General features: G+C 33.1%; 1 protein-coding gene across 3 annotated transcripts in view; it reads left to right on the top strand.

Moving 5' to 3' along the window:
• CALCRL (calcitonin receptor like receptor) overlaps positions 1 to 18,936 on the top strand; it is a 94,948-nt gene that overhangs the window by 53,784 nt on the left and 22,228 nt on the right. For all 3 annotated transcript variants that reach the window (XM_045806280.2, XM_045806278.2, XM_045806279.2), the window contains 5 exons: positions 655 to 747; positions 3,760 to 3,895; positions 6,391 to 6,501; positions 6,597 to 6,709; positions 8,075 to 8,166. In XM_045806280.2, the coding sequence (XP_045662236.1) occupies positions 694 to 747; positions 3,760 to 3,895; positions 6,391 to 6,501; positions 6,597 to 6,709; positions 8,075 to 8,166 (506 nt within the window). In that variant the 5' untranslated portion in view covers positions 655 to 693. The remainder of the gene's footprint in view (positions 1 to 654; positions 748 to 3,759; positions 3,896 to 6,390; positions 6,502 to 6,596; positions 6,710 to 8,074; positions 8,167 to 18,936) is intronic.

Genomic DNA, 18,936 nt, shown 5'->3' with positions numbered 1-18,936 from the left:
ATGGTTGTTGATTCTCAAGAAATTGGCCCAAGAACAATTTTCCCCCTTAAATTACTGAAAAGTCAGAAAATTAAAAATGAGATTAATATTTATAGGAAATAAAGGTGAGCTTTATAGTAAAATACACTATCAAAATTTGTGCTTTTATGTCCTTGTGAAGGTCTTTATTTTGATACTTTAAGCATTTTATTCCAATTTTGGCAAAGGCAAAGAAAGCAAGATGTTTTCTAATTACTTAAAAATATATATGTAAGAAGCTTTCCTGTTTGTAAGACTAAAATGTATTTAGGCTCTTTAGTACTTTAAGCCATAATGCTCTTAACATTTTTTTAAAAGATTTTATTTATTTATTTGAGAGAGAGAAAGCACAAGCAGGGGGAGGGGCAAAGGAAGAGGGAGAAGCAGACTCCAGCTGAGCAGGGACCCCAACGCGGGGCTTGATCCCAGGACACTGGGATCAAGACCTGAGCTGAAGGCAGATGCTTAACTGGCTGAGTCACCCAGGACTCCAATGTTCTTAACATTTGTAATACATACACCTATTAATCAAATTCTTAAAGCCAAATTATTGTATACTTTTAAAAAATTTACTATTGAGTACCATCTGTATTTCATAAACATTGATTAATTATATTTATGTCATTTTCTTTGCAGTTTGATTTATATTTAATAGCGTATTTCATTTTGGCTTCAATGATGGAGAAAAAGTGTATCCTGTATTTACTGCTAATCTTGCCTTTTTTTATGGTAAGCATAAATTCCTCTAATATAACTCCCTATTTATGATTGTTTGTTTTAACTTCCAATATACCTATAATTAATAAGGGTTAATAACAACAGAATGACATACAGTTATTTGATGCATAAATTAAGTACATTTTTAATCAACAAAGCAGTATTCTATTATCTTTCAGCATCCACTTTCATTGGATGCTGAGGCAGTGGGGGTGGGATGGCAAAGTGAGGAAGATCAATGATAAAATGTAAAAGACACCAGAGGAAGGTAATTATTAGAGTTTGAAAGAAAAATGAAATGGCTCTATAGTGTAGTCATGCATAGTAAAGAAAATATTTTCAACCAGACCTGTTGATTCTTAGATCTATTTAAAAAGCAGATTCCAATCTGTTGGTTTTTCTCTCATTCTGCCAACTGATTGGTTTGCATTAATTGAAACCATGCACTGTTTTTAAAGTAATTTCCTTATCCATTCATCCAAATAAGTATTAAGTGTCTGTTTTCTGACAGTCATTGATGCTATGCTTGGGGCAGGTGTGTCTGTGAGTGTATGCACACATGCGTGCCCCTGCGTGCATCTGCAGGGAATGCGAGGCTAGAGGTGGAAGGTAGACTAAGAATGACTACGAACCTATCACTGTACTGGAGGGGTCACATTCCTTATACATATCATGTTATCTTTATTGACAGAAATGTCTTGTTCACATTTTTCTCTGTCCCACATGAAAAGAGTGATGGTACTCTTATCTCACTATATGTATTAGAAACTGAGAGATGTAATCTCATCTAATTCTGTGCCAGCAAATAATTTTCCTGTGGTGTTTTCAAGCAAACCCCATAAAAAGATTCAAACAAAGGAACTCAAGAAAAATATAGAAAACCTAAACAGAAAAAAGCAAGACTACATTCCTGTCAGCATTTGTATTCAAAAACAGGAGCAGTCCAAATCCTGCACTTCTTAGATGTTATCTTAGGTAAATAGACTAGAATTCAAGAAGCAGGACTTCTGTTTCTTCAGCCTGCTTCCTCCACTGAGCGTGCCAATGAGCTGCACCTGCCAACTTTGGTTGCCTGCAGGTAATTCTGTATCAGATTACCAATCTGATTATTGCAATTTAAGGATTGTGACCATTTTTCTTGAATTCATTCAGACAGTGTGCAAATCTGAGTTTTTAAGAATAAAAATGATGAACTTCCAGAGAACAGGAGAAGAATGTCAATTTTCTTGATGCTGTAAATTTACATTTATTGCTTGTACAGCACAAATGCCGCATAAATCTTTACTAGGAAATTAAAACTAATCACAGAATGACAGAGAGAGAGTGAATGGAGGGCAGGAGATAGTGAAATTGAGTGGTGCCACACACTGAGGGAATATTACTATTTAGACTTCATTAAATACAAATTCAGGCTAGAGAACAGAGAATCAAGAATAAGGGGACAAGGGAAATACAAATCAAAACCACAACGAGATACCACCTTATACCAGTTAGAATGGCTAAAATGAACAAGACAGGAAATAACAAATGTTGGCAAGGACGTAGAGAAAGGGGAACCCTCTTTCACTGTTGGTGGGAATGCAAGGTGGTGCAGCCACTCTGGAAAACAGTTTGGAGGTTCCTAAAGAAGTTACAAATAGAGCTATCCTATGACCCAGCAATTGCATTACTGGGTATTTACCCCAAAGATACAGACGTAGTGAAAAGAAGGGGTACCTACATCTCAACATTCATAGCAGCAATGTCCACAATAGCCAAACTGCGAAGAAGCCGAGATGTCCTTCAACAGATGTATGGATAAAGAAGATGTGGTACATATATACATTGGAATATTACTCAGCCATCAGAAAGGATGAATAACCACCATTTACATCGACGTGGATGGAACTCGAGGGTATTATGCTAAGTGAAATAAGTCAAGCAGAGAAAGACAATTATCATATGGTTTCACTCATATGTGGAATATAAGAAATAGCACAGAGGATCATAGGGGAAGGGAGGGAAAACTGAATGGGAAGAAATCAGAGAGGGAGACAAACCATGAGAGACTTTTAACTCTGGGAAAGAAACTGAGGGTTGTTGGAGGGGAAGTGGGTGGGAGGATGGGGTAACTGGGTGATGGTCATTAAGGGGGGCATGTGATATGATGAACATGTGATATGACTGGCTGTTATATGCAATGAAACAATATTCATTGATTAATAATGAACTCTACATCAGAACTAAAGATGTACAATATGCTGGCTAACTGAATTTATACTAAAAAAAAGAATAAGGGGACAAAATAAAAGTAGAAAATTACTGCTTATGGAAAATAATAGAAATAATGGAAAAGTGAAAAAGAAATAAGGTTGAAGAGAGATTATACAGGCTTCATATTACAAAACAGAAACAAAAAGTGATGTAAATATTACCACCGAAGTGAAGCTTAAAATTGTGCTACTGAATTGGAAGATCATGAATATATAGCTTGTCCAAAAACATTTATTGATGTGCATACAATGAAAATTCTGTTTACCCACACCACACATAAATGAATATTCTCAATATTGTGATTATCAAAATATGATGATAAAAATGACAATTTTGAATATGTGCCATGTGTCAGATACTTTCCCTCTGTCTATTTTATCTCATTTTACAATAAGAAAGCAGAGGCTTAGGGGCCTTAAATATCTTGCCTATAGTCACAGAGCAGGTGAAAAAGTAGAGGTGGACTTTGACTACAGCTCTGTCCATATTCCAGAACACATGTCCTAGAGCCAGCTCCCACAGGCTTCTGAGAACCGTCTATACACTATACTTCCCAGAGCTGCCATTGGCAGCTGTTTGGGGGCACTTGAAATTGAACATGGCAGGGATATTTAAACCATGAAAACTGGCAAATACATCAGATCAAGACCCCCCCCCCCCCACCAGAGCCAGATGACCATCTAGCATATCACTGCAATGACGGTTTTCCACGGTTACAGACTGCCTCTGACAGACATTCTCACAATTTTGAATTTTTTTTTAATCCCTTAGATTCTTGACATAGCAGAATCAGAAGAGAACATTGAAGACTTAAGTCAGTTGGGTGTCTATACTAGAAATAAAATCATGACAGCTCAATATGAATGTTACCAAAAAATTATGCAAGACCCTATTCAACAAACAGAAGGTAAACATGACTTTTTAATTTTAAATTCATTTGATATATTTTTAAAAGAAAACTCCATTACATCATTAATGGGTTCCTTAGGTCCATTACTAAAAATGGGTTAGTTGTTAGCTTTCCTGGCATGTGTGCATTCTTAACTATATATGAACATTTTATGACATAATTTATCTTGCTTCTTTTAAAAAATTCTAATAAAAAGTATGTGTAACAGGAATATTTTTAGTAACATTTTTTTATGGTACAAAGATATTTAAAATATCAAATGTGTGCCTTGAATTAAATAGTGGCTGTTGATCTTCAGTTTATGCAATTTGTATTTCTTTTTTTCACAAGCTGCTTGATAGGAGCTTGCACAATAAAATTATAATTTTTTGTGGGTAACATGTGCTTTGCATAATACATTTGGTAGCAATGCTAATGAAGTCTAAGTGCTTCTGTTTCTATTAAGATATTCTTTAGATATTTTTGTAACATTACTGAGGGATTGTTAAATGCCAGATGTCTGCCTTGATTCTGAATATACACAGATGAGTAACACAATTAGAGTTGCCAGACTTAACAAAAACAAAATCAAAAGTCAAAACCAAAACCAGGCCCTGTATTTTATCTGGCAACACTAAAGACAGGGAATATCTTCAAAATATAAAACGCAAAATTCACAACAAAACATAGCAAAAGACTTTCGATATTTCTAAATTATCAGTGGAAACAAAGATCTTAAAATTTTTGGAAAAATATTTGATGGTATAATATATAATGTTTCATATATGAACAAAATGTTAAAAGTAGGGTATTATTAATATTTGTAATTGACAAAATGAACTTGACTGTAAGAAAAAAAGTGATTTTCCCACACTGGGCAACTTTTATAATCTTAATGAACAATTCTTCTTACTGAAGAATCTAACTGAACAATATAATTTGCTTATCTTTGGAGAAGTATTTAGATATATCTATCCAAACATTTTTATTATGAGAAATTTATTCAGTCAAAAATATCTTTGAAATATACAATGACAAACTATCTGATATTATGTCAATAGGGGTTTAATTATCAAGTGCATGAACTGTATACAAATTCTGTGTTAATCCATCTGGCTTCTCACTTTATTCCATTAAAATCTAAGTGTTTTAAGTTTAAAATGAAAGAATTAACCCCTTCCAGATCATGTAGCTATATGTAAAAGTAGGCTTCAAATCTAATTGAACAACAGGAATATCTTTATGAGATAATTTGGTGATAAAATCATTTTAGAATCATTGTGTAATCCATCTTCCTGTTGGAGCGTCATAACACACTGTAATTTTAAACACTCTAGAAAGTCTTGCAATAAAGAACTGGTGTTATTTTAACTTTGTGCTTCCCAAATCTTTTGACCATAGAAACTCTTTTAACGGACTACCTACTCCTGTCTCACTCAAATGCCATACAGCACAGTTTGGAAGTTTCTGGACCTTGCAATCTATTATACTGCCAGTGTTGTCATTAATTAGATAGAATCTTTTGGACTAGCGATATGGACTTGTTTAAGATGCTTTCTATCAGGGAATTCTTCTCAGATAGGTCATAAAATACATTTTATTTAGTAATACATGAATGCAGACTATTTAAATAATAGTGTTTGAAAAATCACAGGAGAAAAAACTGATGTTATCTGAGTTCTTTTTTAAATCAGAAGTATTTATACTTTCAGGCCAATAGAATTTTTTCCCTACTCCCATAAAAGTTAGATTGATTCTGAGATTGTGGCACAAATCTGTTAAAAATAATAAACATCTCATACAACATTCGGGCTTCTATCTATGAGTGCTTGCCTGATAAGATGGAAAATTATTTTCTTTGATTATAGACTATTAAAACATTGGAACACTGGTCATTTTATTTCTCTATGCCTTTACTAAAAATTACATTTTGTCATGTAAGAGGTTCTTTCTCTTCAGGTTGTTAAAAGGAAATTGTTAGAATGTTAAACACTCCACTCCATTTGGAAAGTAAAGGAAGGTAAGTAAGAGCTAGAATTTGGTAGAGGGGTCTAAATATCTGTTAGGGTCAGTGTGGTGAAATGGGAAATGTTGGAGTGTTCATTTTTTCCCCCAGAAAATATTAACACCTTGCCCTAAGAACACAGTTTCTAAGATAGCATATTTTCCAATTTCCCATATTTAAAAAAAAAAAAATCTTAAGTGTAGGGACCTTTATGGTTAAGGATAACCAGCAAAGACCACTTGATTTATTGAATAAATAGCTACCTTTGAGAATTGGAATTAAAGTTAAACTTTCAATATACTCTTATAGATATTTCTAAATTGAATTTAGCAGTTATTCCAATAATTGTTTGGTGAAAAATATAAGTAATAGCTATAGATTTATATGATGTCTTCATTTTCAGTTGGTGGTCTGTATTTCAAGTCAGTATCAACCCACCAGTAAGACTTTATGTCTTCAGGTATAACTAGAGGGACTAGTAGTCGCTGATGTTTATTCTCCCCTTTAGGCATTTACTGCAACAGAACCTGGGATGGGTGGTTATGCTGGAATGATGTTGCCGCCGGAACCGAGTCAATACAGCACTGCCCTGATTACTTTCAGGACTTTGACCCATCAGGTAAAAGCAGAAATTTATATGCAGATCTGCTTGATATTAAATAAACCCTAAGTTAGCTAAACTACTGTTTTCTTCTTTCCTTTTTAATTTTAAAGAAAAAGTTACAAAGATCTGTGACCAAGATGGAAACTGGTTTAGACATCCAGAAAGCAACCGAACATGGACAAATTATACCCAGTGTAATGTTAACACACAGGAGAAAGTCAAGGTATGGAATTTACACTGTCTGTTCAAAAAGTTAGTTGCTGATACAGTATTGGAGAAAATTTACTTTGTGTTCCATTCTATTGTAAAGCCTTTTCATAATATACTTTGAGAAAACAATGGAGAAAAATCTTTGTGGAAATAATCATTCATTCTGTCATGATACTGAGGAAGCAATCCTGTTAGGTAATAGTGTATTTACAAGTCAATGTGTCAGTACTGGAGTTTCAAGTTTCCCAAAGAAAACATGCTTTAAAAGTATAAGAAAAGGGAACATTTCATTGGTATTGGAATTTTGAGAACTAAGTTCAAGAATTGTGCTCCAGTAAACAAGGGAAGCCCAGCAGGGTTTAAACAGCTCTCTCTGTTCCTAACAGAAGGCTGTCCTTCCCACTGGTTTCTAGGTGATTCTCACTCACATTCCCACTTTTAGTACTATACATTAAAGTCAAGGTTAGTCACAATTTGTCACAACAATTAAACTTTGGTAGAGGCAGTTTGTCAGTGATTGAAACTGAGTCCTGAAATCTGACTTCCTGTTTCTGCTCTTTACCAGCTAGATGACCTCAGGCAAGCTATAACCTCTCTCTGCCTCAATTCCTTGTGTATCAAACAAAGATAACAATAAACTCACCCTCAAGGTTTTCATAGGGATTGACTTCATACAAGGAAAAACCTTTGAAAACTACAGGCATAGAATAAGCATTTGATAACGGTCAGCTATCATTATAATTATAAATAATGTATTCTTTGCTTATTCAGAGAAGGGTTTAAAGAGAATTATAAAAACAATAAAAGGATAAGTTATAATAGATGGAATACAGAAAAATAAGAAAGTCAGAGGAAAAGTCAAAACCATGCAAAAGAACATATTTGTACGTTCAGATGAGGCTCCTATAATTACTATATTGAGATTTGTCTTGGAGTTTCAAATTGTCATAGGAAAAAGAAAAACCCAGTAGGAAAGAAAGCCTTACCTAAAGAAAATGCACAAAAATAATTACATAGCATTTGATTTAATGTGCACAAAAGTGATGAGTGAAAATTGTCAGTATCTTTCAAAACATAAAATGCTAGTTTCATATATTACACAACCTAGATCAATAAAATTATTCCTTCCTATCCTATGAGTTCTAATTTCTTAAATAAAAAGGGCATACAATTTATAAGTTTTGATGTCACTCAACAAATTTGCATAGATACTCTTCATTCCAGATGTATTCAAATATCTAATGCAAGCTAAATGGTAAGACTATCAGAGCACATATTTTTAAAAATACAATTTATTCTACTGATTTGAGCTTATGTGCATGGAGGATTATAGTACTCATATGAGCCTTACTTGTTTTTTTATCCACACAAATTATAGACTGCACTGAATTTGTTCTACCTGACTATAATTGGACATGGATTATCTATTGCTTCACTACTTATCTCGCTTGGCATATTCTTTTATTTCAAGTAAGTACATGTAAAATATTTTTTAATTTACCAGTTGTCATTGGTGAATGCGGTGTCTTGCGCGTGTTCATGTCATGTGCTGATAAAATATATGAAATATAGATGATTTATAACATTTAAAATAAATTGACCGTTTAAAATAATTTGAAATATATTTATCTTATCATGACTTTGTAAAATATATAGAGCAGAGATTGGTGGAAAACTGAAGCTCAACTTTACAAAATTAGTAGACATATAAGAATGAAGTCATGTAGTGAGAAGAGAGCCAAAATCATTACGTAAATTTATCTGTATTTGTTTCAGAAATTGTCAGATATTATAGGTCTTCTTAGTCGAATTTTCAACTTCTAGGTCAATTTTTGTGTCAGTATACATGGTACAGTAGAGAAACTGGTATTTTGTGCAGATAATGGCAATGGGATTTAGTATATATTATTAAATCTAGTAATAGAAATATATTGTTAGATAACTTTTCCTCATTTGGGAGGTCATCATTAATATAGTTAGCTTATATATTTGAATTTTACTTGAAATTTACTTCCTTTTCTTGGGAGAGAGAGTCAACTCCAATTTCTTGATTTAACTAATCAACAAGTGATGTTTTAAATTGACAGGAAAATAAATTCCAAAACATGCATACAATATTTTATGCATTAATGTGGTTTTCATAATTTTGATCACTACCAATAATTATAGAATGCAGTGTGAAGAGTAGCTGTATCTTATTGTATCTTCATTACCATTGTCATTATCTTCCTCCTCCTCCTCCTTCTTTGCTTCTTTCTTCAGTAGTTGTCTTGGAACATTAGTAGCTTCAGAATCAGCTAGAGTAGTAGCACATCACAATAATCCAAACCCGGAAATTATCAGGCAGCTGGATGCTAGATACATATGTAACTAGAGCACCAGATTTGGCCCACAGTCCATCAGATATTCAGAGTATATTGAATAATATATGAACCAACCAAAAATTGTCTCTCATGGCTTCAAAATCACAGGATCTAAAGATTGCACCAGAATTGCTATTTTTGGAAAACTGTGCCTTTTAAAAAATCTCCAGTATCAGTTACTTTGAGGAATCCACATAGATACTTTTTAATGATTTATAACATTATATAGGCACCATTAGAAAGTGACTTTAAGAACTCCCCTCTAGGGGCTCCTGGGTGGCTCAGTCGGTTAAGCATCTGCCTTGTCTCATGTCATGATCCCAGAGTTCTGGGATGAGCCCCGCATTGGGCTCCCTGCTCAGTGGGAAGCCTGCTTCTCCCTCTCACATTCCCCCTGCTTGTGTTCCCTCTCTCGCTTCCTCTCTGTCAAATAAGTAAATAAAATCTTAAAAACAAAAACAAAACAAAACAAAACCCAACTCCCCTCTGAATAAAGCTAATTAAACATTCACGTACTTTTTTATATTTGACGTTTTCTTTAGTAAATTATGTAAAAATGTATCAAAGTCAGTTGAAAAGAATTTTTATCCTAAAATATGGAAAACATTTCTTAAGGAATTAAATTTACTATACTATATTTTGCAACAAGTTATCAAAAGATTCTTGCTCAAAATGAATCGCCAGTTCTTAGTCAATGCCTTTATAATTAGTTATGTCATATCAGTTGCTTATATATAGCTTAATAAAACTTCATGAATTTACTCTTAAATATATTCTCTCCTTACACAAGATTTTTTAAATGAATACTGTCTTTGGAGTAGGAAAAACTTTATTAGGATTATATAATAGATTAAAAATGTCTTTTCTAAAAAATAGAAAATAAACCATTTTCCAAAGTAATAATTTTTATTTATTTTTAATTTATTTTTAATTGTTTTAAAGATTTCAATTATTTATTTGAGAGAGAGAGCAAGAGAAAGAGAGAGAGCATGAGCAGGGGGAGGGGCAGAGGGAAAAGGAGAAGCAGCCTCTCTGCTGAGCAGGGAGCCTGCAGGACTCTGGGGTCATGACCTGATCTGAAGGCAGATGCTTGACTGACTGAGCCACTCAGGCACCCAAAGTGATAATTTTTAAATAAAGTCCTCTGGTCCATAGTAATATATAATTTATGCTAATTGACAAAGTGAAGCAATGTTGCTGATGCTAACAAACTTACTGGTAAAATAGGGCAATGAAAATTAGCTAATATTTAGTGACTTTAAAAACACAAAATGAAATTAAAATTTCAAATTCTCATTTAGTGTAATAAAATGACTAACAGTTTCACAAAGATACAGTTCATTTCTTATTCGTGAAGACAGAATTGTTTCAGTTTAAAAATAGAAACTGTCTAAATTTGAAAATATTACTCTCTTGGCTCTTACAACTAAATAATGCAAATAAATGCCATTAAATTTATGCAGTACTCCTAGAACTCAGATTTTTAGTTCATGAAAATTACATGTCTACTGCACCACACCATACCATACAAACACACTGAGAGAATGGATTTAAATATAACTAATATTAACTAAGTTTCTTTTTCTTTTAACATGAAAATTCTTACAACTATGACTGAATACAAAGATCAGCCTTTATCCTAAAAGCATAAAATAGAAATAATAAGAGTTCTTTAGTACTATTTCACAAATCTTGGGGAAAAGTTACAAGTTTTAACTATTTCTAACCTCAGGAAAAAGAATTCACTCCTTAATTAAAAACAAACTATAATCTTGAGAAACAAGACTTGCACTTAAATTTGTAATAGTTTTTAAAAATCAAAAACAATTTAAGCACATTACTTAAATAAAGAAAAGAAATGTATACACCTGTAATTTTAAGATCCTATTGAGTACCCGTAACTTTACTATCCTATTGAGCAATTTCTTATATTTTTGCAGTTTATTTCATATTCATTTGTTTTTACCGTTTTGTTATGTACAAAGCATGTTAACTATTTTATAATTTAGTGTTATATAATTCTTTCCATGTCCCTGAAGAGTTTTGAAAACTCTTTAGTTTATTATTTAGTCATTTAATTTGCTAAATAATATTCCATTTAATAAGTTGACAAAGGTTTATTAAATTATTCCTCAGCACTAACATTACTTCCAAATTTTCCTATTAATAAAAAACACTGCAATGGACATTTTCAGACATAACTTTTCCCATAGTTTGCACTATTTTTTTAGGCTACATTCCCAGAGACTTGGGATTTCTTGGTCAAAGGGTATATATCTTTTTATGGTTCTTGAAATACATCATCTTAAAAAGCATCTCAAAATAAACATGTTTGAAACAAATTCATACTATGTACTTCCTCCTAAGCCAAAGCAGTTTTTCTTCCAGAGTGACCCATCTTTGAGAATACTACCACCAGCTAGCTAGTTGAATTAGGAGCAATCTGTGGCATCGTCTCAATTTTCTTCCCTGACCTTCTTCCTCATGCTCTGTGGATTTAGCCTTGCAACAGCCCTCCAATGTATGCAATCAGTTTCACGTCTGCTGTCACCACCCCCACCCTTGTGTTACCTAGCCTCAGTAAGTCCCCCTTCACCACCTTCATTCAAGTCCAAACAATGCAGCCAGAATATTTTCACAGCTTTAGATCAAATACAAGTATGATTTTATCACCCTTTACTTTAAAAATCTTAAACTTTCTACTGTAATTTATATAAAATCAAAATCATTAATGTATCCTATAATTGACTATCTTGCCTATCCTCCCACCCCCAGCCTGCTTCAATGTATTCAACTTTCAGATCTAAATTGTAGGATCAGTTCCTCAGTGAAATCTTCCTGAATTCCTTATTGTAGCATTTCTAAAACTGCAACTAGTTACAGTGGATGTGGAGTGAATTTTTAATTACCATTTAGATCACCTATCTCTGTAGATTAAAACTAATACAATTGAGACCCTTTAAATTAAATAACCTCTTTTTATTTTCCATCTAATAAGCCAAAATGTACATTAAATATCTGCATGACATGAAGCTAAGCATAGCAGTTATATTGCATGCCAAAATCAGTAATCAAAAAGAGAACAATAGTCCCCTAGTATACCAAGTCCTATTGTCCCAAACAAGTTTGAATTTAGCAAGGATGTAAATAAAGTCCTGCACTAATTCCATAAAGTCAAATGTAAAATTAACAAAGCTTCTTCATGAAGAGTCTGTGATTTAATTGAGCAAATGCTTGTTGTGAACTAATGAGGCAGTAGTGGGACTGTCTAGTGAAAACCATGCTACAAGCTAGAATATACCAGTAAATGCAAAGTATCCAATTCCAAATCTCTAATCAGACCAGTCTCTTACCCTGTCCACTACGGATTGACTTTGTAAGAGAAAAAGAGAATGTCAGAAGATTTGGCTTATCATGACATTGAAGCAATTGAAGAAAATAATGTCCACTGGTCAGGGAGTCAAGGTACCAAAAATATTAAGCCAGAGAAAGACAAAATATAGGGGTACAATAGATGACTGCAAGAATCCAAATGACTGTAACTGGAAATTTATATAATAAAAGTTTATATAATAACATAGGAAAATTTGGCTCAATTAAAAAAATCTAGAAAATTCTGACAGCTAAACAAAACAGAATGAACCACCAATTGACCAATCAACCTTCCTGTCACTCAAGACAGAAATCGGACGTCAATTTATCAGGAATTTTGAAATGGGGGATTCCCATACTGGGTTAGTTCATAGCTAGTCCTAATGATCTGTAATGCTACTTCCAAACCCAAATCTATGAATGAGCAGTAATTTAGTAAAGAGGATTAGAATAAAAGAATTAACATTTTTAAAATCAAAATACATAATTTCAATATCAGGGAAGTTAACATTTGTGAAAGTATTTTGCAAGCTAAGAACAATCTACACAGAAAAACTTTATTATTGATTAGGAATTTCAAGAAAATCTGGATCAGCATTTTTATATCTGTATTTAGGTATGTTCTGTTTAAAAATGCACACTATTCAATCAATACTCACAAGTAATTTTAATTTTTACTTGAAGCCTTAAAATTTAAAACTTCGGAATCTATTTTCTCTATGAAAAAACATTTTTTAAAAAATTGGAATTATGTATATTATGCTAAGTACTTTAGGTTTAAAGGTAGAATCTATAGACTCATACCTCATTTTATTTTATTATTTTTAATTTTTTTAAAAGATTTTTATTTATTTTAGAGAGAGAGTGTGAGCAGGGGGAGGGGCAGAGTGGAGGCGGAGGGAGGGGCTGGGGGAGAGAATATCAAGCAGACATCATGCTGAGCGCAGAGCCCTCCCCTGGGCTCCATTCCACAACCCCAAGGTCATGACCAGAGTTTAACACCCAGTCAGGTGCTTGACTGACTGAGCCACCCAGGCCCCCCACATACCTCATTTTAAAAGAGAAGCTAGAAATTTCTTGTTCCTTCAAGTATTGTCCTCATATTTCAATATAAATAGGCCTTATTTCTTTCAGAAAGAAAGCAAGTTTTTTAATTGAGATTATTGTATGCAATAAATCCATGTATCTACTATTTGCTAAAATTCCTATGCTTTTGTAAATGATATCTAGCATGCTACATAGGCAAAACCAATGAGCGTCTTGCCAATATTGGAATTTGGCCTCTACATTAAAGAAAAATTAAGGTTTTCAATTAATAATACATTGGTTATACTTAAACTTTTTGCAGAAAGTACAATTAACTGTTCATTCTCTGGTGAACTTAAAAAAATCATTAATGGTGATTCACCATGAGGAACGTTAGTGTATAGTGTCCTACAGTAATTTAAAATGTGGAATATATTCAAATCTTGCCATCACCACTTACTAATAGTACGGATTTAGCTTGATTCTGCTTTTCAGTAAGCCTTGGTTTCCTCTAATGAGTCATAATGTTGTTTAAAAGGCAAAGAAGACTTACATAGTACCTGGCATGTAGCAATCTCTCAATAAATGGTAAGAAAGAGGTACAACTTGTGTCACTGGACTGTATCCATCACGTAGGAACGGCGACTGCACTCACTATACTGTCATCTAATATTACGCCTATCTAATAGTTAATACAAAGTGGGGGGAGAAAAGCTACTGTGAAGGTACAAAGAGCTACGGGAAGACAGGAAGGAAAGACTCATTCTGACTCATAGAATCAGAAGATTCCTAAAGTGATAATCTCACTGAAATAAGTGTTAAATGATGGGTAAAATTTCAACAGCTAAAAATTGTAAACCACAACCAATGAAGACATTACCTAGTCCAACACCTAATTTTCTTTATGTTCTAAATAGTTAACTAAGTTATCCACACTTCCTCCCAATCTGTGTTCTTTCTGCTTGGTTTAGTAATTTTATTTGACTTTAATTGTCTTTTAAAAATGGAGCACTTGAACAGAAAGAAGTAAAACTACAAATTAATTTTTTTATTATACATTCTCAGGCTTTACGTAAAACATGAAAAACCCTCTTCAAGTTAAGACCCAGGTATAGCATTTGAAATACTTTTTTGTATGTCTAGACATCCTGACTCACAGAGAGTACTTAAGAGTATGTTCTCTAGTGGCGCCTGGGTGGCACAGCGGTTAAGCATCTGCCTTCGGCTCAGGGTGTGATCCCGGCATTATGGGATCGAGCCCCACATCAGGCTCCTCTGCTATGAGCCTGCTTCTTCCTCTCCCACTCCCCCTGCTTGTGTTCCCTCTCTCGCTGGCTGTCTCTCTGTCAAATAAATAAAATCTTTAAAAAAAAAAAAAAGAGTATGTTCTCTAGACAGGCACCTTTGGTCTCAGATACTACCTTTGTCATTCACTTGCTGTGTGGCAAGTTCTTTCGTTTCTGTAATCCTCAATTTCACATCTTATTCTATTGGTATCTATATCACAGATTGAGCATAAGGACTAACATAGTGTATATTCAGTGTTAAGTGGAGTGTCTAATTTGGAAACATTGTCTATTACTGACATAGTTATCACTCTTTCTTATTAGTCCATTAAAATATTTTTATATAAACATTTAGCCCTGATAGGCACACTCTACCAGTGGTCACTTTAAAAACAAAATTAAAGAACACAATTTTTAGTCTTATATGTATCACATTTATAATGAAATTGTTATAATGTTCATGTAGAAAAATAAGTAAACAGTGAATGAAAAATTTTATAAATAAATTAGTATAATTTTATCAGAAAAAAATTATGGTTAAATAAATTAGTCAAAAATAATAAAACCATTTATGCCTACAAGGTACCATCTAGCTTACTCAGTACTTTAAACTATATTAAAGAACTTATAGCCTTTGATTTTAAGACACTTCTACATAGTCCTCAAAACTATCTACCAAAACAAGTAAAAGCCACTGTTTACTGAAAACAACTATCCACTAAACAGGAAGTAATGGGAAGAATATCACAAAGTTAAGTTCTGTGTTAGTACAAATCATTTCTGCTTTTTTTTTTTTTTTAAACACATTCCGGGGCTTAGCACAAGGCCTTGCTCATAGTAGGCACTTAATACATTTTTGAGGAATGAAAAACATGAAGTGCCTTGGAAGCTTATTTCTAAGACTGACTTTCCCATGACTTATTTATGGCCTTGGACAAGTCCTTTGAGTTTGTCTGGCCTTTGTTGTCTCCATCAACCAAGAAGGGTATTAGAGCAAGACTCCTTAAAATTCTAATCAGTAGGAGAATCTGTCAAACAATATAGAATACTCTGTAGCTAGATTGAAGGAAGACCAAGACCACCTCAGAAAATACTGAATTGAATGGTTAATGAACCATGTTCAAATAGTCAAGAGCACTAGAAATTTTAGCTTTCTTCCCAGCAACCTGGAAACATCCTGTAGGAGTTGATGTTTCACATAAAAGCATTGTGCATTGAAAAGCTACCGATATCTCTTTTCTGCTTTCTTACCCAGTTCCCCATACTGCAGTCATTCTTGATTAGTTTTGGGTAGAGGTAACATTTTTTGTTTGTCTGTTAATTCAGGGTTACTGACCCATCCTAATAAAAACGAAGAACCAAACAAAAAAGTTGATTTAGGGCGCTGTTTGTTATTTTTATTTAGAGAGAGAAAAGAAAAAGTCTCCTACTCATCCATGCTTTAAATTAGAAACAGAGAACTCAAAACACTATTTACCAGATATACTTCAGTTTTATATTAGAGCTAATTAAAGGAAAGAGTCAGAGTGGGAGATAAAAAGAAAGGGAACCAGAGGGAGGGGAACAGAGAGACAGAGCTTTGGGATTTGCCAAGCCCTGAGAGGCAATGACTCTTACTCATAATGATCCTTAGAAAAACAAAGCACAACCCTTTAGATAAAAAAAAATAAATAAACTTTACCAGAATTAGTTATAAATTATATTTTAATTACTGTTTAAAACTTGAGAGCATAGCAAATCTTGCTCTTACTTTCAACCCAGATAAAGGGCTCCATCTTCCTGCACATAAAAGAGCACGTATAACATCTGACTTGTATGGGGAAAAAAATGGTGCTTTTTATTTTTTGACATCTTAATTTTGCTGACCTTTCAGACACTGACTCCAAGTAATTTCAAAGCCAACTTGCACATTTGCAACTATATAGACAATGATATCATTTCTAGGTAGTTGAGATAAAGTCCTAAATAAAATTCAGCAAAAATCTATCCAGTTGATAGGTTAAATTTCCTTAATAAAATAATCCTTTAATACTTATATTTCTGCTTTTCAGAACAAATGATCCAAAGCTCACCTTTTTTCTTAGATCATATCTGAATATATTCAATCAATATTGTGAACACTTATCTCAATTCCAGTTTCTTCATATAACTCTTGACTAGAACAAAGTATGGTTGTCTTCTTTAAGCTATGACTTTTCTCCTGAAAACTGTTCATGATTCAATCTTCAAATCTATTTTAAACAAAGCTAACTATTTAAAGAAATCCTACATAGGAACATGGAGAACAAAAAGTCTTACTCCACAAATCATATCCTGATGTTTTTCTTTTGGCAAACTGGAACTTTCACTTTCTTAAGTTCTTTAAAATCTGGCAAATTTGCCCCATCAGAGGTTTGACAATGACTGAGTTCAGAAAGAGTCCTCAAGTGGTCCCTGAATAACATAGCTCTTAGTTCCTATCCAGGATCATCCTGGCTTTCTCAATTCTTTGGTGCATTTCACTCATTGTAAGTTTGTTAGGCAGTATGATTCTAAGACATATTTTATTCTGCTTTATGCATCCTAGGCTTCCTTCATCTTAACACTGAATATTGGTTAAATAACCATAATTTTCATGTAATATTTTATGAGGTCATCGTCTATTTTCAAATTAACAAATTTTGATCAATGTGCTGAAAAATCCATCCCCTCAAACTACACATGGTGAGAACTGAAAACATTCCTATTCAGTAATGTGAGTCTTGGTTGGAAAGCTTTTTAAATATGTTCACTGTAATTATATAATAAAAGCATTGTATTTCCACATTAGGGTATCAGATTTGAATAAGGAGAGAGTAGTGCAAGAACTAATGGGTTTATTCTAATAAAAACCAGTTCCACTATAATATAATTGCTATTACTGGTTTATGGTGAAGTGTCCCAGGTATGGAAATATAAAGTAAATAACTGAATTAAAGATTCTGGACTTACTTTAAACAACAAATTTATTATTTAAAGCTATAACTGAATGTTAAAGATCACACATTTCTGTTAATATTTTTGATGGATATGCAACTTCTTTATAAGTGTAATCTATTTTTCTTGAGCAGGTTGAAACATAAGTGCTATTTAAGCATAAAAATTTTCATGGGAATAGAATGACAAATCATTTTAAGAAAACAAATGATCCATTGCTTGAGGTTAAAACTATGGTCATTTGAATGGATTAAAACTTCATGATTTGAAATAGAGAACATAAATAATGTAACATTTCCCTCCTCAAAGTCATAATATATTTAGCAATTTGGTTTTCCACTCTTGTGGGCATATTTTATTTTGCTAGACTGTACCCACAGATATGACTATATATTAGGAGAAAGCCACAGTAAACCTCCAAAGTGTAGCATTTTTTAGTAGTTAGGAAAAACAAAAACTGGAAATAACTGGATAGTATGCTGCTAACATTTGCTAATAGAACATTACAATGTAACACAAATGAGTATGAGCTTCAGAATCAAAAAGTATTTTAGTAATTTATGCTCTTTAATTTTCTTCATCTTAGAATAGAAAAAAAACAATGTGGAGTCTTGTCTTATGCCTTTATTCATGTTGTTCTTCGTTCCCTGTAAAAACTCTAAGCGTAATTTTTTTTTTTTTTTGAAACTTTGACTTAGAGTAACTTCTTAATCTGCTTGGAATGCTTTTCTCCCCTATCTTCTGTTGCAGTTCTATCTTGGGTCTCCCCTCACTCTGGCCACAGGCTTTATCTATTTCTTAATTCTATTTTAATCTCTAAAAAGCATATAACACTATCAGGAATTATGCGATGTAATTTATGTATTTACCCTCTATTGTCACTTGAATGACATCTATATTATTCAGAAGTGTTTCCTCAAAATCTAGAAATAGTGCACAATATATTACTTATGCATCAATAAATAGTTATGTGATTAAATAAATATTAAACAAAAGCCTTATATTTTCTAAAAATTCAACATTCAAATTCGCCAGATCACTTAATAGGATTGTGATCTGGAGCAACTCGCTTCCATTTTATTAAAGGATAATGACACTTCAAGGGGTTATTATATCACATAATGAATGTGAAGTACTTATCTCTGTGTCCGGGATTTTCTAAAAGCTCAATAAATGGTGGCAGCTACTATTATGAATTTTATCTCTAAACTTTTGGGGAGTGTAAGAATCACAGGCAT

This window comes from Ursus americanus, chromosome 1, assembly GCF_024610735.1.
Source record: "Ursus americanus isolate L20-20 chromosome 1, mUrsAme1.1.p, whole genome shotgun sequence".
Taxonomy (NCBI): domain Eukaryota; kingdom Metazoa; phylum Chordata; class Mammalia; order Carnivora; family Ursidae; genus Ursus; species Ursus americanus.
This window is presented reverse-complemented; position numbering and strand designations above follow the sequence as displayed.